At 36.8% G+C, this 13397-nt stretch overlaps 1 protein-coding gene across 2 annotated transcripts; it reads left to right on the top strand.

Annotated features, from left to right (window-relative positions):
- The first annotated feature begins 1393 nt into the window (after window positions 1-1393).
- LOC105178779 (Nucleoporin, Nup133/Nup155-like protein) lies at window positions 1394-10138 on the top strand. 2 transcript variants are annotated; one of them, XM_088876379.1, is made up of 8 exons: window positions 1394-1665; window positions 2856-2980; window positions 3073-4908; window positions 5241-5974; window positions 6469-6621; window positions 6852-7188; window positions 8116-8183; window positions 9349-10138. In XM_088876379.1, the coding sequence occupies exons 1-8, from the start codon at window positions 1481-1483 to the stop codon at window positions 9919-9921; spliced, it is 4011 nt and encodes a 1336-aa protein (XP_088732505.1). In that variant the 5' UTR covers window positions 1394-1480; the 3' UTR covers window positions 9922-10138. The 2 variants fall into 2 exon arrangements, with proteins under 2 accessions (XP_088732505.1, XP_011100631.1); XM_011102329.3 differs by having other exon boundaries at window positions 1395-1665; window positions 5256-5974.
- The last annotated feature ends 3259 nt before the right edge of the window (window positions 10139-13397 follow it).

Raw genomic sequence — 13397 nt, 5'->3', positions numbered from 1 at the left:
ATACCCTTAATATATATTATTTCTTATTTTAGTGACCGTTGGATCTTTTTTAATCAAATATTGATCGTTAGATCTAATCAATTAATCTTAACCGTTAGATTTAATACATTATTTAATTTATATTATATATAAATAGTTTAAAAATTTTAAAAATATATTATTATTATATATTAAAAAAAACTAACTACCCTATCCACCCCCTTACCCCCCACCACCACTCCCACCCCCCAACCCCACCCCCACCCCCTTTACCCCCGGCTCCCCCCCTCCCCCCAAATCTCGTTGCCGGCGACTACATTTTATTAAATCATCATATCTTCATAAATTCTTTACCAAATTGAGTTAGGACGGTCTCGTTAGAATCGTTTTGAAGATACGAGTGTGATGATGGTGGTCTGAGACCGAGATTCGATGAGACGGAGACGAATCGACGGTAAATATGTTCGACAATCGTTGCTTGAAACCACTCTCTATGATCTACGAAATTCAAATTGAAGGTATTAAAATGTTCGTCTTGAAAAGAGGATTCTAATTGTACCATTGGCCGTCGGAAATTCGTCCGGACGGCGCCGAAAACTTAGAAACAAGTTTCCGACGAAAAAAAGGGCGAAATAGCAGATTTTCTTTCTTTCTTTTTTTAATTTTTTAATTAATTTTAATTATATTAATTAAAATATGTTTTAGTTAATTAAGAATATTTTAAATAATTATAATAATTGAATATTTTTGGCTAATTAATAATAATTATTGTAATTAAATATATATTTTAATTAATTAAAAATAATTTTAGAAATTAATAATTATAAAATTATTTGAATTTAAATATAATTATAATTTAATATTTAATCTTAAATAAATTAAATATAATTTAATATAGCAAAATCTAATACTTATTTTTAGAGTTTGAAAACAAAAGGAAGACACAAAACAAGGCAAAAATCCTTCGTATATTATATAGACCCATAGAGGGGTATTTTAGTCTAAATTATCATTAAATATGAACCTAAACCGTAGAAAATGATTACCAAACGCAGCAGACACGCGTCTCTTCCACTTCCCGTTAATTGCTAACAGAATGGAGATTTTTTGCTGACTAAAATAAAATAAAAGAGGGTTTTTAGCCTATTCTAAAAATAGGGGATATTTTTTATGTAATTTTCAAAGCATAAGGGAATTTCATGCATTTTATCCAAAAAAATATTAGACAACACAATGCAAATACCCAATACATTAAAGATATCTACATTTTACCCTGTTATTAATGTATCATGAAATCCAAAAATCTCATACTTAGGTAACCACCACCTTATTCTTAAATTCAATATTAAACTATTGTTTGGCAATTGTAAATTACAAAAGTACCCTCCTCTACCGGCAACAAAATTCAAAAAAATGAAACGACCCTCTCTTTGTTCTTTTTCTTCTTCTTCCTCTGAACTAAAACCCTAAACCCATTGAGAGCTATTGATAGGTAGTAACGATGTTCTCTCCCCCTGCTAAGAAATCCACATTAAGTGCTCGTAAAAATGCCACAGTCCAAAGAGATGGCAATTCCACTCCGCTGGCCGAGAATCGGAGGCCGCCGCTTGATAGTCCCGCCGTCCCCAATCGCCCCGCCACCGGAACCCCCGCCCCTTGGGCCTCTCGCCTTTCGGTCCTTGCCAGGTGGTGTCTCTCTCTGCCCGCTTAATCACTTTCCTTCTCCACTCTTTTCTTTTTTCTTCCTTCGATGAGTTATTATTGCGTTTTTATTAGTTTGTGTGGTGTGGGATTAAGGACAAGATGTGCGTTTGCGCAACGTTTATTAGCTTCATAGCGTCGTGCGTGCAATTGGAAGTGGTGATGGCATTAGGGTTTTGGATGTTGAAGGAAAGCACAGCGTTGGGCGTCTGTTGCGTTCCATAATCGATTGCACTGTGTGCTACTAACACCCAATTGATTTATTTATTTGATGTGTGTTTCTGCTGATTTGGATTAGCTAAAATTTTCTCACTATGGACACTGATCTTCTAAAATTAATTGGTCTTGTTTGTAGGAAGTGGATTCTTTTTAATCCCGGCGTATATTTATGCCTCTGTGAGTAACACACTGTGTTTTGGTGTCAACGAAAATCACTTAATATGTTTAATGAAAATTATGTGGAGTTGATAACAGAATGGTGTTTGGTAGGGTACCTTTTTAAGCTATTGCTACAATGCTTATCCTTGACAGGTTGGGCACTGTGCTTTATAAGCCATACCTTAACCTGTATAGATGATCTAGTTTTAATTTCTTTGCCTCAGGTCTTGGAGCTTGGGTGTTTTAATTGTTTAAATTGCTGTAATCTGAAATTATAACTAGCTTCCTCCATTGGATGCGTTGAGAAATGCAAGGGAAGCAGCAAAAAGATTAAGATTAAGGGTAAAAGTAACAAGAATTGCTGATAGAAATGTTGTGATCTTGCATTGGTTTCCTCATTTAAGACATGTCTTCTTAAAATTACTTTTCTTAAGATTCTATGTATTTATCAATTTTTCTCTTGCAAGTTCAGTTCGGGTAATAACTGCCCCAAGCCCTTACAGAGGGTGGTGTTGCTCTTTCTCAATTTCTATTGTATTAGCATTTAGCACCGTGATGTACTCTTTGAAGTTTTTGCGAAATTCAAGCTTGGAGTGGGGATATTAAACTTGGAGAAAGATAAGAAAAGATTGTTTGTATGTCTTTATTAATTTACTGATTGGTGGTAACTTTTTTTTGAAATGAACTAAAGTGTCTAAATGAATGAGACATCTCTTCTTCTCATCTGGTAGTTGAGAGAAAAAAGAGCTTGAGATATTCATTCACTGATGTATGAGCTTGTTGTTGAACATGCTCAGAATCCCACCTGTGAAGAGAAGTGACAGAGGAGATGAGGTGGATGCTGATCAGCCTGTATATGTAGGGGAATTCCCTCAAGTAGTACGTGATGCACAAATCATGTCCTTGCAGAACCATGTGTCTGGTCGGTCCACCAAAACTTCTTCCAGAATACATAATATGGTTGTATTTGTTTCAATTTTATTAGAATATTTTTAATACTACTTAATCTGGCAGCTGGTGCATCTATCTCTGGTGGAATGGACAAGGAGACATCTCTAGCATGGATCATTTGTGGAAACAGACTATTTCTCTGGAATTTCTTATCCCCTGCTGCTTCAAGAGAATGCACCGTCCTTGACCTTCCTTCTACAACATCAGAAGATGGAGACATGGGCAAAAGTTCATTTCAAACTAATACTTGGTTAGTTTCTATTGTCAACTGGGATAGCTCCAAGAGAACTGCTAGCAAAGTTGTTAAAAGGTCGAGTTCTGCTGGGATTGTAATTTGTAACAAAAAGACTCGCACTCTAATATTCTGGCCAGATATCTATAACGCTAACGGGATGTCTCCTGTCAAACGTGTTGGTTTTTCTGAGTCAGAAGCTACTTATCTGCATCAGAATGGAAGGGGCATCTCCAGCAAGCAGCGGAAAAATGACAAACTTGTTAATAATTTTACAAAATCATATTTAATAAACTCTTTGATTGCTTCAGCAATCCCTGCTGCCACAAACAGCTGTATTGCTTTTGCATGCAGTTCTAATGGTGTGCTTTGGAGATTCCTCTGCAGCCCCTCTGGTATTCAGTGCACCCAGATTGAGCATGGCATGTCCGATACATTTTCTCAAGGAATTGACAGTAGCCCACTTGTGGCTAGTAAGGGCTACCCGAGGTCATTGATTTGGCACTCGTTTAGTCGTTCATCAGATGAACCTACAAAACAGTTTCTTCGACTAACTAATCACGAGATACAGTGCTTTGAAGTAAAACTTGCTTCTCAGTTTGATGTGTCAAAGCTTTGGTCACATGAAATTATTGGAACCGATGGTGATCTGGGTATCCAGAAGGATCTTGCTGGCCAAAAGAAAATATGGCCTCTTGATTTGGATGTCAATAATGATGGAAAGGTAATAACTATTCTTATCGCTATCTTTTGTAAGGATCGAGTGACCAGTTCAAGCTACACTGAATACTCTCTTCTCACCATGCAATATAAATCTGGAGTAGATATTTCGAAGCCAATAGGTGAAAAGATATTGGAGAAGAAGGCACCTATCCAGGTGATTATACCTAAAGCAAGGGTAGAGGATGAGGAATTCTTGTTCTCAATGAGATTAAAGGTAGGTGGCAAGCCAGCTGGCTCTGCTATTATACTCTCTGGTGATGGTACTGCAACCGTCTCCCATTATTGGAGAAACTCTACCAGACTCTATCAGTTTGATCTGCCTTATGATGCTGGAAAAGTTCTCGATGCTTCAGTATTCCCTTCATCAGAAAACAATGAAGATGGAGCTTGGGCTGTACTTACTGAGAAAGCTGGAGTTTGGGCTATACCTGAGAGGGCAGTTTTACTTGGTGGAGTTGAACCACCTGAACGAAGCTTGTCACGGAAAGGAAGTTCTAATGATGGATCTCTACCGGAGGAGAGAAGAAACTTCTCTGTTGCTGGAAATATTGCTCCAAGGAGAGCCAGTTCAGAAGCTTGGGATGCATGTGATAGGCAGAGGGCAGGCTTAACTGGAGTTCCACGTCGAAGCCCTCAAGATGAGGAATCAGAAGCTTTACTAAGTCAACTTTTCCATGATTTTCTCATGTCTGGGCAGGTTGATGGTGTACTCGACAAACTGAAAACTTCAAGGGCATTTGAAAGAGAGGGGGAAATAAATGTATTTACCAGGACAAGCAAATCAATTGTTGACACTTTAGCTAAACATTGGACAACAACACGGGGCCCTGAGATTGCTTTGTCTGTTGTGTCCACACAACTTGTAGAGAAACAGCAGAAGCATCAAAAGTTTCTTCAATTCATTGCTTTATCCAAGTGCCATGAAGAATTGTGTTCCAGACAGAGTATGATTGATTTCCATACTGACTAGTTTGTGTTTACCATTTTTGTCCCCCTGTTTTGCTGGAATTTGCTGTTATTAATTTCAGTTTCTCGGTATTTATAATTAACCTCCAGAATATTAAGAATCCCTGCCTGTCTTGGCTTGTAGTCGCCTTCTCGTCAAGGGAAGTCTGGCATTTATCTCCTTTTTCATAACCGCTGTCCCGATGAAGTAAATAATTTAAACAACCCTAAGTATCTAATTAAATATTTTTTTGAGATTTTCAGCAAATGCTGCTATGTGTACATTTTTCTACAAGTTATGTAATATAGAAACCTATCAAATCTAAAGCAGTATTTTCTGTATCAGGACAATCTTTACAAATTATCATGGAACATGGGGAAAAGCTTGCAGGCATGATCCAACTGAGAGAACTGCAAAACACAATTAAACATGCCAATGCATCTGGACCTGATTCCTATTATGGTTCAGAGACTCGGACTTCTGGAGCTCTTTGGGATCTTATCCAGTTAGTTGGTGAGAAAGCTCGGCGGAACACAGTTCTTTTGATGGATAGGGATAATGCGGAAGTATTCTACAGTAAGGTTTCAGATCTTGGTGAAGTATTTCATTGCTTAGAGAGACAGCTTGATTATGTTATCAGTGGAGATATGCCAGTTCTTCTTCAATTTCAAAGAGCTTGTCAACTCTCAGAGGCTTGTGTGACAATATTCCGTGCAGCCATGCAATATAGGAGTCAACATCACTTGTGGTATCCACCTCCTGAGGGCTTGACACCATGGTATTCCAAAGTTAGTGTGTGGAGTGGGCTGTGGAGTCTTGCAACATTCATGCTTCAGTTACTCAATGAAACAAATCATGTTGATGATTCTGCAAAGTCCAATTTTTATTCAAATCTTGAAGTACTCTCTGAAGTATTACTTGAGTCATATTCTAATGCTATCACAGCAAAAGTTGAACGCAAGGAAGATCACAGGACTCTATTGGAGGAATATTGGAAGCGGAGAGACACCCTTCTTGACTCCCTTTATCAGCAAGTAAAAAATTTTGTCCAAGCAAAACTACAGGTTAGTTCTTTTTATTAAATTTCTTGGTAGAAACTTTCTAGGATTTTTCAGAACTGACACATAACGGTTGAACTATGTTTCATAGAATTTTCTATTCATGATTACATGTATTATATAATGTGTTTCACCTTGCAGCAAAATGCTCCATCTCCGGGTGGCATTCTTTTGCTGGATCATCTGCTGTTTGTAATCAGCAAACTAGAAAAATATACGAAGCATTAAATTGAAATAAAGTAGATTGTAAATTAGTGTTATTACATATGGTGGATGAATTAGTAAATATATCGTGAAAAGAGGATTTTGAGCTTCAGATCCTATCAAAATTGATAGCATGTTGGTATAATCTCCATCATGCATTAGAGAAAATTGACTGTTCTGCTACTCAACTTTTCTTCAAATGCATTGTTGCTTAAAGATTAGATATTAATTGCACTACAGCATGCAGGAACTTATTTGGATCCCATCCGCAATTATTTATCTTTCGGCTGTTGCAGGATTCAACTGAAGAAAATGAGGAACAGAGTAAGGATATTATGATGGCACTTTCTTCAAATCTATTGTCTATAGCAAAAAGACATGAGGGCTATCAAACTATGTGGAGTATATGCTGTGACCTAGATGATTCTGAGCTCCTTCGAAGTCTCATGGTATGAATAAGTTGTGTAGCCCTGCAACCCCACTGCTAGGGGAGGCCAAGAGTTGGTCCTACCGCTTGTGGTGGTTGTTTCCTTTATCTTTTAACCCTTATTTGGTTTCTGTTGATGTTATCATTATTATTGTGTAGTGGTTTCTTTCTTTATTTTCCCCCTTATGATCTAAGAGCTGCTACTCTTCTCTTTTGAATTTTTATCAAAATGTAAAATCTTCTCTTTTGCAGCACGAAAGCATGGGACCTAAAGGAGGTTTTAGTTGCTTTGTCTTTGAACAACTTTATGGAAACAAACAACTTTCAAAGCTTATGAGATTGGGGGAAGAGTTTCAGGATGAGCTAGCTATGTTTCTGAAGCAGCATCCTGATCTTCTCTGGCTTCATGAAGTGTTCCTACATCAATTTTCCTCTGCTTCTGAAACTTTACATGGAATATCTCTTTCTAAGGATGATAAATCAATTTCAGCTGTTGAGGAGATTGATGGATCCAGCAGCTCAAGGTGTACATTAACTTTGGCGAAAAGAAAGCATTTTCTGAATCTTGCAAAAATATCAGCAGCTGCAGGTACTATTTCTAGGTTTAATACATGTTTCAAATTTCCTCCAAGTTCAAACATCCTTTTGCCACCTTAGTGTTTCATTGTTGGATGTTATTGCATTCCTCCGAACTAATTGTTGCTGTATGCATGTCATTTGGGGAGAATTTTGAATCTAGATCATCTCCCTTTTCCCCTCTCGCTTCCATGAATGTGTTTTTACATCTAAAACAACTGCCTAAATCCATTTCCTCAAGAGTAAGGCTGCTTGATAAGCGAGAGTGTGTGTATACCATTAGCATAAAGCATAGCAGTACAGTTTCTTGTAAATTGTGATTGTAGGATTAGGAATATCATGGTGTACTCATTTTGCAGAGTATGACTTTCATTAGAGTGTAATAGTTAGTTCAGTTCCTTGAGCTTGTGGTTTCATTTGAATTATATCCAATTGATAAATTTCCTCCACAGTGCTCCCTCAATTTCAGTAAGATTGATTGGGTCGTTTGACTTTTATGTTTTTATTTGAAGAAATGCTTTATTTAAACTGTTTACTTTAAAATGGAATAGCCTATAATATTATGAGACATTTAATTCCAAAAGCTGTCTGATTTTTTTACAAAAAGCTGACCTAGGAGATGAATCACTCTATCCTACTGACAATTACCTTCTCTATCCCAAGTTTATTGACTGGGCCTGGAGATTTAGATGAATGTTAAAACTGTGAAAGTTCCATTCATATTATTACTTTTAAGTGAGAATCATATGTTGCACAAGGGTTTCGTCTTTCAAAGATGTAATCTTATTTTGGAACATCTTGAGGAAATAGCAGATACACTTTGATTCTCTAGTAACCAATAGTTTGGGGCTGATGTATTACTTTCTTTGTTAGAATTTTCTATGATACACTTCCTTTCCTGTTTTCACCCAAAATAGTCGTGAATATCTGAAAATTTCAGGAAAAATTGCTGGTTATCAGCTAAAAATGAAGCGTATTGAAGCAGATATGAACATTCTACAAGTACAGGTAAGCGATGTTGCCCATATTTTAATCAATTTTACTCCTATTGGGGCCTGATGCAACCTTCAAGAATTCCTTTTGTGTGCTGTTAATCTTACATAAAAAAGTTTCAGCAATTGAGGTCTTGGGGCTATGTCTTGCTTCTCTAAATTATTTGTCGCATTTGACATTGGTAGCAATGCCTAATTGACTTAAGAGAGGCATCTTGAATTTTATACCTGAATTTTCTGATCAATAGTTTAAGCCTCCAGGCTGATGCAATTTGGAGGGATCCATGGGTGATGATTTTCTTTTGACTGTATCTGTCCATCTTACATATGGATCAACCTGATATGTTTTTTTTGATCCACTCATTTTTTTCTGGTTTCTGTTTGTGCAAGAATAGTCTTCAGTCCGTATACCTAGCTTTTATTCCTTCCTTTCTCTCGTATTTATCTGCAGGAAAATTTCATATAGGTTCTAGATTTATCATTTGAAAATGTTGGTTTTTATTTTGCCTTTATTGTGTCAATCTATTTTGGTATAGTAGTGCCACCTTTGCTATGAGTTTATCATAGTAAATTTCAATGCCTGACACTACTTTTACACTGAAATAAAGATATAAAAATAAAGTAGATTACTGCAAATCTGGAGATTAGAAGGTGCAGGTTCAGATTCCAGAGATCTCTAATTGTGGTTATGGAAAGTTTAGGACCGCTTCAAATATTTTAGAAAATAGGATATCCTGTAAAGCGTCACCAGGGACTTGGTTTTACCTGGAGTTGCAAGGACATAAAATGTAGTTGTCCTTTCATCTTTTCTTGGAGCTGTGGGCATTTGACTTCTATATGGGTGTCAAATTCAGTGTGCGGAACCCTCAAAACATCATGACTGCTACATGACACCTTTTCGCTAATCCATCTATGAACTTTAAAGCAGAGGACAAGAAATTGCCATCCAAGCTAGCTGCGGATCCAATCAAAGCATTCTCCTTACTTCTTGACTCTGATATTTCTGTCTCCATTTTCTTATATTTGTTCTGTTTTTTGGTAGCCTTAAAAATGCTAATTGATATATTCAGATGGATATTTCTATGCAGAGCCTGGACCTGAAATTAAAATATTGAGCAACTTTGCCATTGTCTAAAATAATCAGTAGAATTTCCCTTTGTACTAACTTCCATTTCTTACAGGAAGAAATATTGAGGCTTATACCAGATAACGAAGAAAAGCAATCAATTGAACGCAGGCTTCTTCCTCCAGTAGACCTCATTGAATTGTGCCTTAAAATTCAAAACCGGGAGCTATCCTTGCGAGCCTTTGATCTTTTCGCATGGACCAGTGCGTCCTTTCTTAGAAGCAATACCAGCCTATTGGAAGAATGCTGGAGAAATGCTGCAAATCAAGATGATTGGCAAAGTCTGCATCAAAGGTCTATAACTGAAGGATGGAGCGACGAGACAACCTTGGAGGTTCTCAAGGAAACCATACTTTTCCAGGCTTCCAGCAAGTGTTATGGACCCTATGCAGAAAGTTTTGAAGGTAAATTCGAAGAAGTGCTTCCATTGAGGCAGGAAAGTTCTGAACATCCAAATTTGAAAGATACGAGTTCCTCTGTGGAGTCGGTCCTCATGCAGCACAAGGATTTTCCCGATGCAGGTAAGTTGATGCTGACAGCAATCATGCTGGGGAGCATTTGGGTTGCCTCCACTGCAGATTGTGGTCCGACTGGAATGGATTATGATGGGCCATCTCCCATGGAGTGAAGTAGTACTTCTTGGATTCATTTGTAGGTTTCTATAAGTTGAATCGAGGGTCTCTTTAATCGTGAATCATGAGGGGGTTAATCTTGTTGTACATGAGATGTACGATGCGATATATTTCAACTACTGGATAATAGTGATGAAGTGAAGTTAGAAGTGCATATATGAGAATGGATTGTATGAAAATTGATGATAGAAATCCAGTGGAGTAGTTCCTATACCCAAGTGGATTGGATGTACAAAAGGTTGAGAGGAATTGAAGGCAGAATTTGACGTACCCCCTAAACCCCATCTCTTCCTTCATATGCATGTCGAGGGGGTTATTTATTTTTTTATTATTAAAATAAAATATATTAATATAATTATTTTTAATATACTAATTAATATGTCGAGTCGTGATTTTAGACAATAATTTTTTTTTAAAAAATAATGGCCAAGTTGCAATCTGTGATCGCGATTTGGTGTCGTGATTAGAAATCACAATTTGGCATTTTTTTCTTTTTTTTTCCGTTTAAATTAAATTTTGTATAAATTAATTATATATAATTAATTTTTAACAACATATTAAAGTTCAAAAAATTTTAATATCAAAATTGTATTAATTTAAAAAATTATAAATAAGTGTACAAATGTACTAGTGTATTTTTTTGTACAATGAAGTATACAATTACAAATGTAAAAAATTCACTCGTTCCACAATTGCGTTTGTGGCGTTGACGTTGAGATCTTCTTATTTCCTCGCCCACATTTTGCACTGGCTCATTTTTTGCCTCATTTTCATCACCACCGAACCGACTTGATGTTGTTGAGGAACTAAACTCGATATTGTCACGATATGCGCTAAACGATAGAAATGGAATTGGTGAAATATTGTATTCTTGTGCATATAGTTGATTAATACCAAACCAAGGTCAAGATGTACTTGTGAAGAATATTCTTGTGGTTTGACATATATAGAGTCGATTGAAATCAATCATCTTGAGGTGGTTGAGGCACGTAATAATCTTGAGGTGGTTGAGGCACGTAATAATCTTGAGGTGTATATACTGTATAAGGACCAACTATATCCACCCCAATATCATGACGTTCAACTGAACCAATAGACATACGATTAGAACTTCTTTGCCTGTGGAATGTTGTGGGAGCATCGTCGAATGGAGAAGCAATTTGTTGTTGCTGTTGGGTTATGGCTTCCTTGATAATATGTTATTCGTGTTCAAATCTATCCACCAATTGACTATATCCTTCAATATTTAGTGATCTACATCGACATAAAGTTTCAAGGGCTTTCACCTCATTTACCTGAAAATTGTAGAAAAATAATGAGCCTTATGTTGTAAAAAAAACAATCTAAAATATGTGATATTATATACCAACGTACCACAACTTACAACATAGGTGCTTCTCTAGGCTGGTATCCGCTTTCCACACATCTATCAGTAGATGACGACACGAAATTTCTTGTTATGTTGTAGTACCATTCCCAATAACCTCGTTCTATTTCTCTTCTGGATGTTAAAGCCGTGTATTGAAGGGTTCCAACACTGTTGCAAACTTATCAGTGTAGGGACCCATTTATACACGAAGTACAAGCACAAAATGTTGATTGTTGCTGCCATGAATGGAAATCAACAGGTACTCGCTCTTGCTTTTGCAATTGTCGATGAAGAATCATATTTGTCTTGGAAGTGGTTTTTTAGACAATTGAGCAGACACATTATACGGGAGCGACGTGGTATCTGCTTATTTCTGACCACCATGCTGGTATCACCAAAGCTTGACGTGAATGTCCAAATTTTGTGCCACCTAACGGCGTGCACCGGTATTGTTTGAGACATGTGTGTTCCAATTTCAACGCTCATGTAAAAAAGTATCGTGTTGAAGGATTTTTGTTGGAGAGCTGACTCTGAATATCAGATCAGGAAATTCAATCGCATTATGGAAGAGATAAAGAGCCAGAAACTATACTCGTTTGAGTATTTAGACAGGATCAACAAGGAAAAATGGAAAGCATCTCATGATGGTGGATGGTGATGCAGAATTCTGACGATAAATATGTTGAAATACATAATTGGAGTATTGAAAGGGGCTCGCCGCCTACCGTTGACAGCACTTGCTGAGATGACGTTTCAACGAAGTGTTCATTATTTCTGTGAGAGGTTAGCGAGAAGTTCTATAATGTTGGCGAACAACCAACTGTGGACGGATTTTGCAAATAAGATGTTTACACGTTGGCATCAAAATTCTGTTGAGCATAACGTCACCAAATACCATCAGTTCCAACAGTCCGGCTCGATTATTACAAGACGTCACAGTAGACATGGTCAATACCCATGTTGTCAAAATTGCGAACCGAGAATGTTCTTGCGACAAGTTGGCTCAATTTGATATTCCTTACAGTCACGCTCAAAAGGTATGCGCTGCATACATTATTAATGCTGCATCAATGGTGAAGGATTATTACGATATAATGGTTTATAAGAATACATATTCCAAGTCATTTGAACCTTTGCATTCCGAAGATTATTGGGATGCATCGGGATTTGAGTTGGTCCACGACACTATTATTCGCATCTCTTCGCGCCCTGGTCGAAATCAAACAACAAGTATTCACAACGAGATGGATTGGGCGCAAACGCGTGCAAGGCAACAAGCCTAACAAAGAAATTCTTCTACACAATCAGATGTGCCGATATCGGGTTGTCAAGAATAATTGTATACTTCATTGTAATTTTTTATAATTATAAAAAAATATACACTATTACATTTGTACACTTAATTATAATTTTTTAAATTAATACAATTTTAATTTTATGATCTTTTGGGCTTTAATATGTCGTGAAAATTAATTTTATATAATTAATTTATACAAAATTTAATTAAAAGAAATTAAAGAAAAAAAGAAAATGGTCGAAGTCGTGATTCTTAATCACGACTTGGCCAGCTTTATTTAAAAAAAAATACTTTTAATGTTGAGTCGTGATTTTAAATCATGACTCGACATATTATTATTAGTATATTAAAAATAATTATATTAATATAACTTTTTTTAATAATAAAAAAATAAATGACTCCATGTCGAGGCAACAATGGGTAATGACTCTTCAGAAGAAGGGTGTTGAGAAAACGTGGAAGCTGTCTATGTAAATTTTACCTCAATGATAAGCCTAAAACTCTAGAAGTCTTTAATAAACACAAGTTTTGAGATGAAGAGGGTATTTGGATGAGTACATAAACATGTTGGAGAGTTTATGAGATAATAAAAAGGGGTAAATAGCATTTTATCCCCATGCATCACGAGGCGCCTTCCGCAAAGCGCAACGTGTGGCTAGTAGTCTCCCGACTATTTCTGCCAATCTCAACACATACTCCTGCTCGACACTAACGCAGCGTACCGACAGGAATCACAACAAGGGTGTCGAGTGCGCGGGCGACCCTTGACATTCTCCCCCACCTGAGATAGCGACGTCCCCGGCGCT

The sequence above is a fragment of the Sesamum indicum genome, linkage group LG12 (assembly GCF_026168435.1).
Source record: "Sesamum indicum cultivar Baizhima isolate 11 linkage group LG12, ASM2616843v1, whole genome shotgun sequence".
In the NCBI taxonomy this organism is placed as follows: domain Eukaryota; kingdom Viridiplantae; phylum Streptophyta; class Magnoliopsida; order Lamiales; family Pedaliaceae; genus Sesamum; species Sesamum indicum.
Note: the sequence above shows the minus strand (reverse complement) of the source record. Positions and strands in the feature narration are given on the sequence as shown.